The 19,344-nt window shown below is 38.9% G+C and overlaps 1 protein-coding gene across 3 annotated transcripts in view; it reads left to right on the top strand.

The window, feature by feature from the left end:
• ANKRD28 (ankyrin repeat domain 28) overlaps positions 1-19,344 on the top strand; it is a 195,667-nt gene that overhangs the window by 152,314 nt on the left and 24,009 nt on the right. For all 3 annotated transcript variants that reach the window (XM_069088417.1, XM_069088416.1, XM_069088418.1), the window contains 4 exons: positions 2,348-2,488; positions 12,661-12,772; positions 15,907-15,933; positions 16,600-16,674. In XM_069088417.1, the coding sequence (XP_068944518.1) occupies positions 2,348-2,488; positions 12,661-12,772; positions 15,907-15,933; positions 16,600-16,674 (355 nt within the window). The remainder of the gene's footprint in view (positions 1-2,347; positions 2,489-12,660; positions 12,773-15,906; positions 15,934-16,599; positions 16,675-19,344) is intronic.

Raw genomic sequence — 19,344 nt, 5'->3', positions numbered from 1 at the left:
TAACTGTCCTAGTAAGAGCATGATGAATACTTGATTGATTGAATGAGTGACTCCGAGGATGGGAATCAGGGTGACTTGGAAGGACGGAGGTGCCTTCAACAGAATTAGAGATGTTTGGAGGAAGTTTTAGGCTTTAGGGAGGATAGAATGAATTTCATTGGACATGTTGATTTTGAAATGACCTGTCTGACAGCCATGTCATCTAGCAGTAGAGAAGTGAAAGTGGAGCTTGGGAACAGATGAGGGCTGAAGCTGTAAATGTGAAGAACCACCTGCATTTTGGTTATAATTGTACTTTTGGTGGCTAATGAGACCATGAAGAAAGAGTATTAAAAAATGTTGGAGGGCCTGGGACATATCCCTGGGGGTACCTTCTTGCTTATGGGATGGAACGTGATTGGTGATTCAGCAAAGGAGACTGAGAAGAACTAAGGGGCAAGTGACAGGTAGAACCAGGAGAGAGCACAATTAGAAAAATCAAGGCATGAGAGACTGTCCAAAAGGAGAGATACTCAACAGTGTCAGAAGCTGCAGAGAGACCAACCTCAAGAGGGAAGAAATCATTGCATTTAGCAATTAGAAACCAGATTGCGTGGGGTGAGTAAGTAAGAGGCTTGGAAATCAGAGGCATTGAGAGCAGACACATTCACAGGGGTGGGGAACCTGTGGCCCTGAGGCTATCCTAGGTCTTTGCCTGTAGGAAGAAAGCTGACAGATAGAAAAGTCTTTTTTGCAGGGGCAGCGTCAAGGGAAGGTGTGTTGGAGACATGGAAGATAGCTTATTTGTCAACAGCTTGTGGGTGAGAAGGCATTGAAAAAACAGGGCTGAGAGGGGTAGTCAGAGTGCATGGAAGAGACCTGGAAGAAGGTATGCCATCAAGGGTACAGTAGAGCTGGCTTTAAGTAGAAGAAGGGTCACACTTCATCAGAGCTCAGAGCAGCTATCCCCAATACCATCCTGTTGCCCTCCTCCAAAATCCCGCACAGGACTCACACATTAAAAATGCTTTCTCTGTTGCCACAACAAATGCTTTTCTTTAAAACTCAGGCAAATGGGGGCGGCTAGGTGGCACAGTGAATAGAGCACAAGCGCTGGAAGGGGACCTGAGTTCAAATCCAGCCTCAGACACTTAACATTTGCTAGTCACTCAACACCAATTGCCCTGCTTTCCGCCCTTCAAAAAGAAAAAAAAGAAACTCAAGCAAGTAATTCTGACTCTCTAAAGCCAGTAGTCGGAAAAACGGTCAAAAACTTAATGTCCCTTGTTTGTTGTCAGACAAGGAAGGAAGACCATAAACCAGCTGGGCATTCCACCAGTAGTGACCAGTGTTTGTCCCATTTATGCATGTACTTTCTGTAGGGAGGGATGTGTGGATATATGTATAAAACATTGTGATTGTATAAAACAATGTGATTGAGTTTCTATACTAAGGAAATAAATATAAAAGTAAAGTATAGCAGATTTTATTTTAAGGGGAAAGCAAAGATTAAAAATCTGTATGACCTCATAATGATTTTGAGATGCAATATAAAGAGCTCTTAATTGTGAGTGCTAATGGAAAAAATTCGTTTTGTGGATTCATGTGTAGTTACATAATGCTTTTGTAGCAGATTTACCTCCTTAATTATCCCTTAATGTGACCGAAATTAAAATTAGTCTCTATCTCCTGAGCATATAGCTCCTGAAAGGTTATGGAGGGCAACTAAAGAGTATTCAAGGTGTTCAGGGAACCCAGCCTGGAATTGCGCAAGTAATTGGAGTTGGCTTAAAACACTCTGTAGTAAAAGAAACGAAGCTTATTCTACTGTGAACTTTATATAGGTTTGAGAAGAAATGATTCCCTGAAAGCTGTTTCCCTACTGTTTGTTACCTTTGCATTTCATTTGATCTTTTCATTCCTAATGTTGATGCAATTTTGATATTCTGATAGCATTCTGCAGATATTATAGCAAAGAAAAAAATTGACTGTAAATTTTTTTTGACATTAAAACAAACTGTAGTTCTTCTGAATTGTCAAGTGTAAATGAGTAAATACCCATTTTTATTTAAGAAATCTGGTTGACATCTCAGGGTTCTTGCCATGCTTTTTTACTCTTTCCTTCCACTTTTCTGCATTTAGAACAGGAATGTCCTTTTCCCTCCTTCCTGCTACCTGATTCTGTCCTTCTGGTGTTCCAACTAGCCCACCATCGACCTTCTCCATAAGGGAGATTAATTTATATAACATCAACTTAAGTGATTTCTGTGTGTCTGCAAATTGTCAAGACTTAGTAAAAAATCTGTCTTTATTTCTGAAGTTGTTTACTGGTATCTATTTCTCTTCTTTATTGAAATGAACATGGAAGAACGCCCCTCCACTATGCTGCAGCCAACTGTAATTACCAGTGCCTGTTTGCTCTCGTGGGGTCAGGAGCCAGTGTAAATGACCTGGACGAGAGAGGCTGTACTCCTCTGCACTATGCAGCCACCTCAGATACAGATGGCAAGTAAGTATGATGATGAGGGTAGCAAAGCTCAGCCTGCATGTCAAATAGAGTTTTAATGGTGTCTGTCTCTGTATTCCCAATGCTCAGCACGCATTAAGTGCTTCATGAATTCTTAACTAACTGACCTTTATTTCTTTAATAGGTATAGCATTTGTATTAAGTTTCTCTTTGTCCAAATAGGAAAAATGGTTTTGTAAATGTTTGTTCTTAAATCATGGTTTTTCCTGCACAGCCCCAGCATCTGGGGCTTGCCATCCATCAACTCAGATTCCAACCCAAGTCACTCTGGCTGCACAGACCCCTTCACATAGCCCCGCCAAACTCTTATTTTACTCACTAGGAGGAATGATTGCTGGGGATGAAATGAGAGTAACTTTGTTAGGGAAGCCACTATTTCACCTTAGAATGTATTATAAAGGAGGGGGTAAAGTCAGATATAGTCAGGCATGTACCCTAGATTTTGAGAACAGGTTTCAAAAGACTCAGAGAAAGAATGACCAGTCAGTCAATAAATATGTATCAAGTACCAACTGTCTTTGTGCCAGAATTGTGCTAGGAATACAAAATAAGGCAAAAGACAGTCCATGCTCTCAAAGAGTTCACAGTCTAATGGGGAAGAGAAGATGCAAACAATTATATACAAATGAGCTACATACAGGATAAATTGGAGAGCATCAATGAGGGAAGAAGGCACTAGAATTAAGGGGGATCAGGAAGGTAAAAAGGTAAGATTTTATCTAGGATTTGAAAGAAGCCAGGAGAGAGATCATTCCATGCCCATGAAAATGCTATGTTAGGAGATAGAGTGTCTTCTTCAAGGAATAGCAAAGAGATTGGTGTTATTAGCTCACAGAGTGTATGGTACCTGGGGGAAGGTGTAAGAAGACTGAGGAATGAGGGAGGTGTGTGTTATGAAGGGTTTTAAATGCCAATGGACAGTTTCAAATTTGATCCTAGAAAAAGGTGATAGGGAAACGAACTAGAGTTTATCTTATCAGGGGGATGATATGATCAGGCTTTCTCTTTAGGAAAATTATTTTGACAGCTGAGTGGAAAATGGGCTGCAGTAGGAAGAGATTTGTGGTAGTGAGAGCCACCAGAAGGCTATGGCAATGGTTTAGACATGAACTGATGGGGGTCGGCACCAGAGTGGTGATGGTGTCAGAGGAGAGGAGGGGCATATACAGGAGATGTTGCCAAAATAGAAACAATAGCACTTGACAACTGACTGACTGCATGTAGGAGGTAAGAGAAAGTAGAGAGTCTTACAAGGACAACATGTAAATTGTAAGCCTGGGTGACCAGGTGCGCCCCTCTTCAAGATATAATAATTCCTTTCTTAGGGTTATTTCTATATTAAATTCTTATGTCTTTCCCCACTGAAATCTATATAAGAAATCTGTCTTTTTCGGGTCTGGTTGAATTCCTTCACTGTGATGAGGATCATTTAACAGCATAAGGAAAGGAGAATGGTTTGCCCTAAACAGTAATGGGGAAGTTAGGAAGAGAAGAGGGTTTGGAGGGAGGAAAGTTAATGAGTTCAGTATTGAAAATGTTGAATTTAAGGTGTCAGTGGGACATCCAGTTCAAGATGTCCATAGACAAATGTGAAGAAGGCAGGTGAGAGCTTAAGGCTGAATAAGTAGATTTGAGAATCATTAGTATAGAGTTGATAATTGAATCCTAGGGAGCTGCTTAGATCACCACTTGAATTAGGGAGGAGAGAAAAGGACCCAGAGCAAAGCCTCTGCAACATTCAAGGTTAGTGATTTGGATAAAGACCCATTAACAAAAACTGAGAAGCAAGATAGAGTCGTGTCACAGTAACTTAGAAGACAGTATGAAGGTGAAGAGGGTAGGATTCCATGGTCTGAATGGAAGCATAGTTGAATTGAAAATGAAATTCTAAAGACACTAAAAAAAGTCTTAATTTGATATTGTAAAGAGGAAGTGTCTCAGTAGGACTCAAGATACATAGGTAAACAGTCAGCTTTTAACAGAGTCCCATTGATTGGGGAATCACTGAACAAATTGTTGTATATTATATGTTTAATGAAATATTGTGGTACCATAAGAAGATGAAGCTGAGGACTTCAAAGAAACATAAGAACACTTTTGAACCAATGCCAAACAAAAAAAAGTAGAACCAAGAGAAAAATGTACGTAATGACTAAAGTAATGTCAGTGAAAATATAATTTTGCTAGTCAAAATGGAAGGATATCAGGAAGAAGACAGTGAGCCTCTTTCTGACTCCCCCCCACCCTCCAAAAAAAATACAATAAAACACAAAAAAAATCTGCTAAATAGATCTAGAAAAGGCACTAGAGTGAATTATGGGGAAATCCTCCCCACCTACCTCCTCCCCCCCCAAAAAAAAAAAAAAGACAAACACAGCAAGTCATTTTTCTGGGCCAGACATCAAGGTCTGTGTGGGGACATGGGGTCTAGCCAACAGCATTCCAACACAGGGAGAGGCTGTATACCAAGGCAAGACAAGGTCCCAGATCGTACATGTAGGCTCCTAAACTTGTATACATCATGAGAGCAGGTGCCAGCTGGCTGCTCTATCTCTCCCCAAATCTCAGGCCATAGATAGAGGGGGATGGAGGAGAAGAACTTTGCCTAAGTGGGGGCAGCATTTTATGGTGAGAAGAGGTTTAGGCCATAGGCTGTGTACCTAGCAAGGAGCAGGATCTCATTTCCAGCCTCTAGTTCAGTCTGAAGCCTACAAAGGAACAAGCAAGGCAGGCATCCCATACCAAAGGGAAGTCCATCATTCTGTCAATCTAAACCAGTAAACCTTTACACCTGGCTGTTGGTGTTCATGTCCCACAGCAGCGTCCTGGAACTCCCCATGGACAAGCCAGTAGGTGTGTTACTCAGGCCCAAACCCATGGGAGAAATTTGCAGAGCTCACCCCAGAGGGACAATAATTAGGCTTTGCCCTTGATCAAACTGTTTGGCAATTAAGACTTAAAAAATGTTTTTATCAATGAAATGAGAGGGCTAAAGGGGAAAAAATTGGAAAAGAAACTAGTTATTGGGGGAGCCCATTAATTGGGGAAATTGATAAACAAGTTATGGTACATAAATGTGATAGAATACAATTGTGCTATAAGAAAGGATGAAGGAGTTTATTTCAGAGGTAACTGGAGAGATTTGTATAAACTGATACAGGGTGAAATGAGCAGAACCAGGATAACAATTTATACAGTGCCAACAACACTGTAAAGACAATTTTGAGAGATCTAAGAACTCTGATTACAGTAATATCCAACTGCAATTCCAGAGGATACATGATGAAACATGCTTATTACCTTGTGATAGACAGGTGAAGGACTCAGTATGTGAGAAAAATATTTTACATAGCCAATGAGGAAATTTATTTTGCCATACTATACATATTGGTTATAGGGTTTTTTTTTCTTTTTAAAGTAAAACAACATAAATTCTAAAACAGATGGAAAAACAAGAAGAAAACCATAAATAAATTAAATAACTGATCTCTGTTTATGGGACAAATAATGAAACTCACTTTCTTCCTCTTAAAAGGAAGGGAACCACAGGTGTTGAAGGTTGCCTAAATGTTGCAGTTGTTCGATTTTGCTTAATTGAGGGGAGGGCATTATGAAGATGAAGTGTAAAAATCTGAAATTTTCTGTTTAAAAATATCATAGAAGGTGGAAGCACAAGGGCAGGTAAACAGGTTGATTACAAAACTGGGATGTCAGGAGTGCTTCATCTCTGGATTTGTTTGGGCCATCAAGGAAAGGTAAATAAAGCAATAAAGGTTTCTTTTTTAAAGCTAAATTAGGAAAAAGAGGAAAATCAAAGACAGGCCTGGGTGAATGGGATGTTGGCAATTGACAGCATAGAAAAGGGAGAGCTACTCACCTTTTTTTGCTTTTGTCTTTTGAATAGTGAGAATAGGAAGATTTTTTAGAGTTTTAGCAGAAGGGAAAGGCAGTGTGAGTGGAGAGGTGTGCTCACCTGTGAAAGTGAGGATGCCATTGTTATGAATCTGGAAGACTAGAAAGATGGTCATGCCTTTGACAGAAATAAGGTAGGAAAGTTTGACAGAATGGTGGGTTTGGTGAGAAAGAAAAATGGGTTTCATTTAAGACACACTGAATTTGAGGCATGAACGGGACATCAAGTGCCCAGGGAAGGCCTTGCCACATGTATACCTATACCCACCATTAGGAGGTGAGAGTTTCATGAAGACCCAGTTAAGGTGGTAAGAGGGGCCAGATTGTTAGCAGAAGAACCAGGAGAGAATAGAGGATCAAGTACCCCACCCCCATAGGAGAGGTTAAGGAAGATGAGGACTGAGAAAAGATCATCAGACTTGACAGTTAGTTTGCTCTATTTTAGGAGAGCAGTTTCAGTTGAGTGAATCCAGATGCCAAAGTGAAGGAAAAGGCCATGGAAGTAAGAAATATGACCACTTTTTCTAGAAGCCTGGCTGAAAAAGAAAAGAGAACTATTACTTGAGGGGCTGGTAGAGTCTGGTGAAAGATTTTTAAAGATGGGGAGATTGGTTTGTGTTTATAGACATCACATCAGATGTGACATATACCTAAGAAATTCATGATTAAAGAACAAAAGAAGGAATGATTGAGGTTGTAACCTGCCAAATAGTGGAGATGATGGGATCAAGTGACATGTGCAGAAAGGAGAAAGGCCACCTTGTTGTCAGAGGGTGGTGTGTGGAGGAGAAATTGGGACATCATGTCAGAGATTCTGGAGCCTTGGGAAGAAGAGGCAGCTCATACTGAATAGGTTGTTTTCACAGCAAAGCAGGAAGCCAGGCCTTCAGCAAGTCAGGATAAAGATTTGAGGGGGAGCTAAGGCTTGGAACAGCATTTGTGGAGCTTGGGATGTAGACTCAGTTAGGGAGGAATAAGAGAACTTGAGGTTAGATAACATAAATCTGTCATGGACCTAATCAAATTAGTTGGATGAATTCTTCCTGCTCCCTTCTGCAGCTGGTGTGAGTAATCCAGGATTGAGGTTTGACAAGGTATGAGTAATAGGACAAGAAAGCAAGCGATCTGAGAGGAGAAGACACTAAAAAGATTTATGACGAGTTTCTTTAACATGTTTTTCAGTTTCACAGTTTGTGCTTCTAATGTGCAGAATTTATATTTCATTGAAGTTGTGCCTTTTGGGGGTTTTCCCCCTCAGTTTTATATAATACCCCCTCAATTGGCAAATGTTATGGGAACAAAGATCCTTTAAAACAATCTAATTTCTAAGTTTTACTTAAAAAGTTTCTCATTAAGTTTTCTTATTATAATCTTTCTTATAAAGTTGGTATTTGGAAGGGCCAGAGACCAATGAAATCTTGCTAGTTCAGCAACTCACATTCAAAGGCAAACTAATTTTATCCCTGTTTTGAGGGAATGAGGCAGAAGGGATTGTCACAGGTATTTCCCTATCAGATGTTTCCTGGGGTGGGGGAAGGGGTAGAGGGGGGATTAATGAATTGACCGGCTACACCTGTGTTGAGAGCTGCTGAGGCTTAAGACCTTTATTGAATGAGAATGTGTGTATGTGTATTTTTTCATTGGCTTCTTCCAGAATCTGCACTCCTCCCCTACATTTCCCCTTTTCCTTCCCTAGCTTAGAGTCAATAGCAGTTCTTCATTACAGACTCCCCCTGTATTTACCTGCATGTCCTTGTCCCATCTTATATCACCTATCAAAATTTTTTCTCCTATGCCTACCCAAGCAGAAATCAATTGCCTTCTTCCCTAAAAATCTCTAGTGTACATTTTGTTTGGAAGTGTATTGGATATTTCAGATACGTGTTATTTAGCTCTTATTGTTCTCATCTCTCCTGTCTTTCTGGTAAGGTAACTACCCTCTCTGATTTTATCTCCAGTTGGTAGCCCCTTAGTTTCCAGTTCTTTTTCATCACAAAAAGGAACTTATAAATATTTTTGTACACAGATGGGTACTTTCTTTAATCTCTTTGGGGTACAGACCTGGTTGGGGTCTTGCTAGATCAATGGGTTTGCATAATTTAGTAACTTTTGGGAGCATATTCAAAATTGCTTTCCGTAATGGCTGAACTAATGATTCAAAGCATCAGCAACAGTATATTACTATATGGTGACATATATCTAAGATCAAGTACCCTTTGGGGTTTAATTTGTCATTTTGTTCTGATGTACAAAACCAAGTTTTTCTGGGTCATAATTACAAGAAGTTCAAAAAATTGAGAAGTGATGGTTCAGTGATTAAAAACTGTTATATCAGTATCTTTCAAACAAAATAATCAAAACTATTTTATACACATTGTGTACTGCAAAAGAAGTCACTATATATGAAGCATTTTCACTGGAACACTTTTTGCTACTTTAAAAAGCTCCACTTCACATAGGTGTTTATTTTCTAAGAATAACTTCAGCACTTAATGGAGCACTAAGTCAATACCTTGAAGTAATATTATTCTGCTTATAGGATAATCTTGTTCTCTCTCTAGGATTATTTGTTTTATTGTATATGTCTAGTGAAGTTGATTAGACTTAAATGATTCCCATGAATAAAATGTTTGTTCTTTGTGTTTCATGTTTTATATAACAGTGAATTTGTGTTGTGTTTATAATAAAGTAATAGAACTTAAGCATAAGAACTTAAACAGACATATTCCAATATCCCTTCAGTATTCTAAAAGACCTGTGATTTCATCAGTAGGAGTACTCCTTTGATATATTGTAATCCCTTCCCTTCCTACTAAATGATATTTCAGGTTGCTATGTTAAAAAAAACAAAAATCAGCCATTTGGTGGCCATCTTAAGCATTTGATTACCCTCTTCACAGTCAAATCTGCTGGTCCTTAGGTTATAGTCTGTCACCTTGTTTGTACCAAAATCCTTCACAATAGGACCTTCCAAACCTCACAACTTCATTCCCAGAGCCTTTGAGAAATCAGGGCTAGCCAGTGGCATGCCATGGAAAAGGACATTAAGATGCCCAAACATGCCAGAACTTAGATGGTCAGAGGATTATTTTGATGATTCTACTGCCTGAAATATTGGTATGACTCTTCTCAAAATTCCTTTCCCAAGCCAATTGGAAAGGCATATAAGAAAATGACATTGTAGGTCATTACTTTATAGACATACCTGCTTATCTTTCTACTCTCCAACAGTCTTATTTCAATCATCTATCTTATTCATTCTTACTGTTTCTGAGTTGTACTTTTAGTTGTTTTCCAAAACCAAATACCCCCTGAAAGGAGGAAATTTTGCCATCATTGCAAATTTTTTAAAATGTGCTGTGACCTCTAAAGGTGATTCCAATAGAGAAATTCCAAAAATATTTTGAGCAGTGAAATATCACTAGAAATAATTAGGTAGCCTCTCAAGATGGTTGTGTTTTGTTTTTTGGTTTGTTTGGTTTTGTATCAGTCGCTGATTAAGAAGGAATTGAATCCACTGATCCCCAAGGTTTCTTCTGGCTCTAGGATTCTAGGACTCACAGCTGCTATTTCTTTTTTACATGAAATTATTTTTATTTAGTTATTTTTAACTTAACTTTTAAAAGTTTTATTGTTTTTTTCTATATCACACTCATTTTCCAGTATTACCATCATCATATAACCTTCCTTTGCAACCATGTAAATCAGCAAATCATGTAAAACTGACCATATCTGACAGTGTTTAAGGTAACACATTCCCTGCCTCTCTATTGAGATGAGGGAAAGTATGTTTTATCATTTTTCTTTTGGGCCAAAATGACCAATCATGTTCAGTCTAAGTTCAAGTGCCTTTTATGCTTTTATGTGGATTGTACAGATTAATCTCTTGGTTCTGGTTTCTTCATCCTGTATCAATTTCCACAAGTCTTCCCAAATTTCCCTAAGTTCCTTATATCTGTCATTTAACATGCAGGGTAATTTTTCCATTAATTATTTCATATGTCAGATTTTTTAAAAGCCATTCTCCAAATCACAGACACCCTTTTGGTTTCCAGTTTCTTGCTAACAAGTCAGTCCTCCTCCCCTGTTGTTCCTGTTCGTTCTGAAGGAAGCTTAGTCTGTATTCCCAGCACTCTGCACAGTACCTAGTGCATAGTAAGTACTCGATAGGTGTTTGCTGACTGACTGACAATGGAAAGAGAACAATTGGAAACTTGGAAGGCCTAGGTTTTATAGTCCAAGATCTTAGACTTTTTAGTTGTATGACTTATGGCAAATTTACTTCTGTGAGTGTCCCTTTTTTATCTTTGAAAACACAATGGAGATTCCTACCTTACTTTATAGTGTGTCATACAAGTCAAATAAAATAATATTTGTTAAAGTACTTTAAAAATGTTTGAGCACTACCCCAACATAAGGTGCCATTGAATGTTCTTCAATTTAATTTATAGTGAAAATGTTATACTTCAATTCTTCTAATGGCATTACCTCTGGTTTCTGGACAGAGACCTTTATACTGCTTCCGTTCATCCATGATCTCATGGATATGTTCACTTCTTCTAATGATGTAAACTATATCCCATCCTGGAGAGACTCCCTCTAGATCTCTTTAGATTGTCTAGTACTTAAGAGAACATGTAGGCTGTCTACCAGTCACTCTTCCCCATCCTGCCACATGATTGGTCCACCTTTTTTCCTAGTCTTTCCTGTCCCTGATAGACATTCCTAATTGCAGCTACTCTTTTGTAATATATTTCAGCCTTATATTAGTGTACAGTGGCAGTGAAGCCTTCTCCAAATGAATGATTCTGTGTTAAGTTGGTGCCTGTACTAGAAAGTGAAAAGCCATATGTAAGCCGTACAAGTTGGAATGGGATTTGTTAAAGAGCTCTTCAGTAGAATCACCCCAGGCCTTAGGAGTGCTGAACATGAGAGAAATACTGCAGTCCTCCACTGGTCTTAATTTGGGATTTAGCTGTCCCCTCCCTTGAACCAAACATTCACCCAGGACTTTGTGTTCAGTATTTAATGTAGTCAGACCTTTCACAGTCCTCTCAGTTATTAGTAGTGTCCCCATCCCTCTCCCCCCGCCAAAAAAAAAAAAAAAAACTAACACACTGCAGTCACTCTGTTTACTTTGTGTGTAATTGGTATTCAACTGCCTTTGTACGTGCTTTTCAGCCCAAAGCGTAAAAACTCCTCAAGGACAGAGATAGTTTCCATTCTGTCTTTTGTGTTCCCAGCAGTAAGCACAGTGCCAGCGCATAAGTGAACTGAGTTCTATTTCTTGGTAGACATATCGGCTCCCATGAATGCAGCTGTTGTCCCTAATGTTATTATCCCTGTGTACACATCACAGAGTTTCTCCTCTGCTTCTCTGTATACCCTACCTCTTGCTAAGTGATTTCCAACCTTGATTCTTTGTTTTTGTTTTTTATAAACAGTACAGTTTCTTATCATCTCACAGTAGTGACTGGGAATCATGAAATTCTCAAAATGTTCTATTTTTCAGTATGTTTTAATTTAAAATGTGCCTTATATGCCTGTTGGTTGTAAGAGAAATAGTGAAAAGGCAATGATAATACTGCCAGCATTCCATGGTACCATGGAAAGAGGAGACTTTAAAATTGGAGACCCTCTGTTCAGATCTTGTCTCTGATACTTATCACCTCTGTAACCTTGGGCAGGTCTAGGCCTCAGTTTCTATATCTATGAAGTAAGTGGGTTAGTCTGTCTGGCCTCTGAGATCTTTTCCAGCTCCAGATTCATAATCCTCAACCATGTTATCTCATTTGTTTCTCACATTTTGGGAAGTTGAGTGAGATAAATACTGTAAGTAATACCAGAGCTTTAACTAGGAATAACTTTTCCCTGGGGCATGACAGTAGCACAAAGATAAAACTGGACATAAAACAGTATCATCAGGAAAGGAGCTTTCCTTCCCTCATAGAGGATTTCCCCCTTTGTCCTCCTCCCCGAGGAGTTGGATGGAAGTAGGAGGAAGGGGACCCCTGAAAAAGGGATGCTCTAGCAACGGAGACCGGGACTCCCACTGTGAGTAGGAAGATCCATAAGGTCACGGATATGTAGAAATATTTGTAATTTGCCGTGTGACTGATACTATTATTTTCTATGTGAGAATAGTTATATGTAAGCAAATATATATTTTTGAATTGTCCTCGGTTTTACTATTGGTTAAAGTAAAGGATATTATGATTATGAATTTTATTGTCACTCCATAGGTGCCTGGAATACTTATTAAGAAATGATGCAAATCCAGGAATCCGTGACAAACAAGGATATAATGCAGTTCATTATTCTGCTGCTTATGGTCACCGTTTATGTCTTGAACTGGTATGAGTGCTATTTTTTATGGGGAGTAATGTAATTTTATATTTGAATAATTAGAAAAAGTAATAATAACAATAATAATATCTAACATTTGTATGGCCTTACTATGTGCCAGGCATGGTGCTAAATGCTTTATGATGCTATCTTTGGAACCTCACAACACCCCTGGGAGGTGGGTGTTAGTATTATCCCCATTTTACAGAGGAGGGATCTGAGGCAAAGAGATCTGAGGGACTTGCCAAGGGTGACACAGCTAGTAAGTGTCTGAGGCTGGATTGCCAGGCTTTTCTGGCTCCAGGCCTACACTCAATCTACTGTGCCCCCTAGCACATTGATTGTGTCTCAGTAGAGAAGAAAAAATGACTGGTTTAAACAATTATTCAAATTTGTCATGCCAAACATGCTGCACTCTTCCCTGTCTCCTAGACCTTGCTTTCTTCTGCCAATTGTCATCTGTTTTTCCTCTCTTTCACTAACCAGTTTCTAAGAAAAGTTTATACTCAGGACATTTACTTCTTGTCACCCATTCTCTCAGTTCCTCACAGTCCAGTTTTTGTCCTTTATGCTATCCTAAGGCTTCTTAGTTTCAGGTCACCAGTGACATGATGATTGCTAAATTATGAGGTCTTTGTTCCTACTTCATCCTTGTAGTTCTTTCTACAGTATCTGACCCTGGTTCTTGATTCTCTCTTCCTTCAGCTTCTGTGACACTGCGTCTCCTGGCTTTCTCTCTGACTACTGTTCTTCTGCTTTCCTTTGCCTACCTCCAAAGTGTAGATACCTTCCAAGACTCAGGGTTTGGCCTTCTCTTTGCTTATCCCTTGACAATCTTCATTTCTGTGGCTTCAAAATTTGGCAGAAGACAATCAAATCTATCCATTTCTGATCTCTCTAGCTATGGTACCGTATTTTTACCTTCTTAGTGCAACTGCACTATCATACTTAGCTTTTCCAAGTTGGATTAATCTTCCTACTACAACTTCCTCTTTCCAATTTTTATCTCATTTGATATTACCAGTCTTCTAGTCACCAAGGTTCTTTGCATTCTCTGTTTCACATGTAATCATTAGCTGCATTCTGTCAACTTCACCTTGACAAAATTATAAGTCCATCCCTTCTACTTCTGTGCTCTGACTTCTTACCTTGGTTATTATAATTGCCTCATTACTGTTTGATATGCCTGCCTATCCAGTCCATCTTTTCTGTAGCTGTGAATATAATATTCCTAATGTGCCAGTCTATTTACATCACTTCTCTTCTCAAAAACTTTAGGGACTCACCATCACTGTGAGATAAAAAATAAAAACTCTTATTTCTCTTCATGTATGTATTCTACATCTTGGCCACACTCAATTACTTGCTGGTCTCTGATCTGGTATTATCTTTACCAGTCCATGGACATTTATTTGTATATTATTCCCCATGTCTGTAGCTCCTTCCATTGCTTCATCGGGCCTTTCAAAGCCCATCTTCATGCCTCCCTGCTCCTAGCCATTTAAAAATGCTTTCTTTTCTCCCTCATTTCTCATTCCTTTGTGTTGAATCTCTAAATTAAAATGCCACTTCCTGCAAAAAAACTACATCATATATTCAATTATTTGTGAACATGTTCCCTCCCCTTTAGAATGTAAGCTTCTCAAGGGCAGGAATTATTTTTGTTTTTTCCTTCATATTCCCAGCATTTAGCACAATGCCTGGTACATAGTGAGTGTATTATAATAAATGCCTGATTGATATCACTTTCTAGCAGACCTATCCTGCTACTCCATTATAGGGCCTGCCCTTTCCATCTTTATATTCCCAGCACTTTGACTAATGGCCCTAGGTTTCTTTCAGTTGAATTAGCTTAAACTATAGATAGCTAATTAGAGTGCAGTTAAGTCTTTAAAATTCACATTTCCTAAATTTAAATATTTCTTAAATTCATACTTGACCTAATAAAATTTGGCTTTTATTCCATATCAGCTTTCTAGAAGGAAGGAGAAATGAGAACTCTGATTATATTCTTCCCTTATTCTTACTCTTATTCCTTTCTCACTAGCTTCTCCTTTAGCCAGTTGCCTTCCATGTCTTCCCAGGACTTCTGGGAATTTGTGAAGGCAGCATCTTCTGATTGAGGGAAGTAGTCAGCTAAGACTTCACCACTGCAAAAGGAACAATGATTTCACATATTTAGTTTTGAATTGCTACCTACCATTCATCCTACTTGCCTTGTAACCAAAGCAGGTTATGTGATATAGTTTATAGGGTGCTGAACTTGGAGTAAGAAAGACCCAAGTTCAAATTCTGCTCAGATACTTAGCAGTTGTGTGGCCCTAGACAAGGCTCTTAACTTCAGTGGTATCTGAAGACCTCTAACCCAGGAACAAAATGTGGAGTAAGCTAATGGGCATTTATATTGAAACAGACTCATCAGGTCAAAGCTTACTGAAACATTTTTTAAAACAATTCAGAAACTTAAATGATTCATATCAGAAAAAAAAATGGGGCAGCTAGGGGGCACAGTGAGTAAAAGTGCTGGCCCTGGAGTCAGGAGGACCCGAGTTTGGTTGAGGCCTCAGACACTTAACACAAAAAAACTAGCTATATAACCTTGGGCAAGTTACTTAACCCCAAATGTCCTCCTGAAAAAGGCAAAAAAAAAAAATCTCAAAAATTCAGAGTTTAAATGTTTATTTCATATAGTACATCAGACATAGTATAACATTACCTACCTTACAAAGATGAAAGGGGGAATATTTTGAAAACTTCAAATCCACTCTAAAACTATGAAATTGCCCAGAGTCATATAACCAGCATTCGTCAGAGGTGGGAGAGACTAAAACCCAGGTCTCCTAAGTGACAGAAGGGCTAATCCACCAAGAGCTCCCAACATCTATAAAATGACTAGTCACATCTAACCCAAAAATAGTCTTTGTAAACTGCTACTACTGCTTTTGGAAAGCTTCTTATTTTCTTGGAAGGCAAGGACAGACAGTACATTGTTTAGATTTGTGACCACCCAAGTACATAGATCCAAAACAAATAATAAAAGAACTGTCTGTAAGTAGGGAATGCTTTTAATATTTGATATTGAATGGTAATTATTTTAGTGATACTGTATAAAATATATGCTTTATTTTTGAAATTTATTTCAGATTGCCAGTGAAACTCCCTTAGATGTTGTAAGTATATACCTTTATAATATACTACATGAAAAATTTTACTGTCGACAGTTTACATGTGGTTCTTCCTAAAGTAGAGAGGTAGACTAGGAGACCTCATGTGGTTGGGTTTTTTTTTTCTTCTTTAAGGTTAAACTACTTCCATTGTCTTTCACAGTCATCATGGCTTTAACTGGGCCCGTACCTACTATGTTACATGTAGACGAAATGATCCGAGGGAACCGTGATAACAGGAAAAATTGAAGTAGTAGTGACAGTTTGTTGCTTCCCTCCAACTTGTATTTGGTATATCTTCAAATATCACTCAGTCCTACAAATTTTTTAGCTTTAAATCTTTCATTTTTCAGACACTTTTAATGGAGATTTAAAAATTTTCAATTTAAAAATAAAAATCTGAAACTTTTTTTTAAAAAAATGAGAATAGGGGAGGCTAGGTGGCTCAGTAAATAGAGCACTGGCCCTGGAGTCAGGAGGACCTGAGTTCAAATCTGGCCTCAGACATTTGACATTTATTAGCCATGTGACGTTGGCCAAGTCACCTAACTCCAGTTGCCTTGCCTTCCACCTCCAAAAAGCACCCAAAAAAATTGATAATAGTTACTTATTTCTAGTGTGTTTTTTGAAGCAACATTTTTCACATTTAAAATCTGACCTTTTTTTCCTTAGCTAATGGAAACCTCCAGTACGGATATGTTAAATGATTCAGATAACAGAGCACCAATAAGCCCTTTGCACTTAGCTGTAAGTATTGTTTCCTTAAATTACTTCATTCTTTTATTTTCCACATGAATTTTTCATGTATTCATAAAATCATATGAAATTATTTTGAGATCATTCCATGGAAATAAAATGAGCAGATAGAGAGTATGTGTTTACACGCATACAAATACAGGGGCTCAGAGGTCTAAGCCAAGCAGATGACCAACCTACCTTCTTTCTTCATTATATGTATCTTGGATGATCTCTTTTATACTTTTTATACACAGTTCTTTGACTATGTATACCAGTATATGCACAATGAATATAGTACATATAAATATGTATATCCAGTATATCTTCATGCTCATATCTACTGCCTACCATATATCTTTCCATTGCCCTTTAGGGGGTGTTCCACAATTTCAATTATTTCAGTATAATATTTAATTGGATCAAGTAGAGAGAGAAAGGGAGATGGAGAAAGAGAGAGAGTGTGTGTATGTTGGAGAGACTCTCCTAAGGCATATAAATGTAAGAGACCATTTGATATAATGAATAACAGGGCAGTCTTAGAGTCAAAATACACTGGGTTTGAGACATCACTTCCCCCCATACCAAATACATACAAGTGGTATATTCTTGAACAGTTCACTTAAGTCATTGTCCTAAGCAATTTCCTATAGGTTACAAAATACTTATTGATCTGTCTGCATTGGTGGTCTCCCCCTTATTTTACAAATAAGCAAATTGAGGCCCAGAAAGAAAATTTGCTTTCTCATATTCCCACCAAAATCTCTCTTCTCCTCCCCCCTCCCCTGTTACAAACATGTGTAGTCAAAACAAATTTATACATTGGCCATGTCCAAAAAAAATGGATCTCATTCTGCAGTCTGAGTCTTTCACCTCTCTATCAGGAAGTAGACGGCATATTTCATTAGCCTTTTAGAATCATTAATTACACTGATCATAGTTACTAATTTACTCAGTCTTGTTTGGCTTTGCCATATTTTTGTTATTGTCTAAAATTGTTTTCCTGGTTTGGTTCACTTTACTCTGCATCGGTTTATATAAGTCTTCCCAGATTTCTCTGAACCAAGCCTCTTTAACATTTCTTACAGTATTCCATCACATTTATATACCATAACTTGCTTATCCAGTTCCCCCTCTCTGGGCACCTCTTCAGGTTTCCATTCCTTGCCACCTCAAAAACAACTCTAAATATTTTTGTACATCCTAACTTGGAGATTGTTTTGCTAAGGGCTAAACGCTCTCTTAATATGCCCTCCCTCCTCTTATTGTCCTCCTATTTCCCTGTTTCGTTCTGTACCTGTGTAGGGTGAGCACTGAGTGGTTTCTTATGCCAGCTCTAAAATGACGCACAGAACCATGGAAGTGTGACTTGAAATCGTAGGCCAGGCAAGAGCAGCAGTTCAGTCTGTTTACTGATACCATGAGCAAGGTTTTTATAGAGTAATGAGACAAGAAGGTAACTATAGGTCACTAGGCTTTCTAATACTGCTTTGTTCAGTTTTAGGATGCCAGACAGTGATGTCAAGGAGGCCTTGATGGTTATCGTGTCCTTGATGTTTCCAAGCCATAAGAATAGTATCTAAAAATGTATAATAATCATAAAAGGCTGGGCAGCTAGGTGGTGCAGTGAATAGAGCACCGGCCCTGCAGTCAGGAGGACCTGAGTTCAAATGTGGCCTCAGACACAACACAAAAACTAGCCGTGTGACCTTGGGCAAGTCACTTAATCCCAATTGCCCTCCCCAAAAAAGGGGGGAAAAAAATCATAGAAGACAGCTAACATCTTCTGGCCAGAATCCCAGAACAGGGTAGAGCCCTGGATCTCAGGATATCAGACAAGTTGTGGTTTACAACCGCGTCATAAAGAAAATCAGGACTAGACAGTGCAGACTGGTCACATCACTGGAAAACCCAGACCTAAGTTATCAAGGACCAGCCTGATTCCTGCATCAGATGTCTTGGCTCCCTTCATACCCAACCACGTGTGTGTTTCCCTCCTTTAAATAGTTCAGAGAAGAGGGAGGTTGGAATGTTGGCTGTTCCACACCCCTCCTTCTTATATAGCCTTTCTCTTGTACACCCTGGTTATGTGAAATGATTTTCTCTCATCTTCTCTTACGATCATCAAAACTCAAATCTGTCCTGTATGTATGACCCAGAGCTGGGTAGTGGCCAACAGAACTACCAGCTGGCCCCCAACCCCTTCACAGATCATGCCCGTCACAGTGCATAGTCCCTCCCTGCCACTATGATGTTCCATATGTGTCATGCTCCTGACCAGTGTCCACATACTTCTCTTCTGACCTAGGCGGGACAAATAACTCACCTTTTCTGGATTCTTCTGTCAGGGTTTGATCTGCTGCGTTTTCTCCATCTCTCTGGAGGAGGCTTGTTGTTTTGTTGTTGTCGCAGTTGTTGTTTCTTTGTTTAGGGTGGTGGGATGGGAGGCAGTGAGCTCACTCAGTACCTTCCTGCTGCTCTGTCATCTTGGCTCCAGCCAAAGGCTGGTTCTGCAATTTCTGTGGCATGTCTGACTGTCTGTGTGACCTAGAGCATCTCTCTTCACATCCCTAGTCCTCAGTGTTCTCATCTAGAAAATGAAAGGCTCAACTAAGTGATCTTGAAGGTATTTATGACATTGTTTGTGCCTCCTTCCTCATCATGTAAGTAACTGTGTAGGGG

The sequence above is a fragment of the Petaurus breviceps genome, unplaced genomic scaffold (assembly GCF_028583685.1).
Source record: "Petaurus breviceps papuanus isolate PSGF00001 unplaced genomic scaffold, PetGlider_PUasm1.0 185, whole genome shotgun sequence".
Lineage (NCBI taxonomy): Eukaryota > Metazoa > Chordata > Mammalia > Diprotodontia > Petauridae > Petaurus > Petaurus breviceps.
Note: the sequence above shows the minus strand (reverse complement) of the source record. Positions and strands in the feature narration are given on the sequence as shown.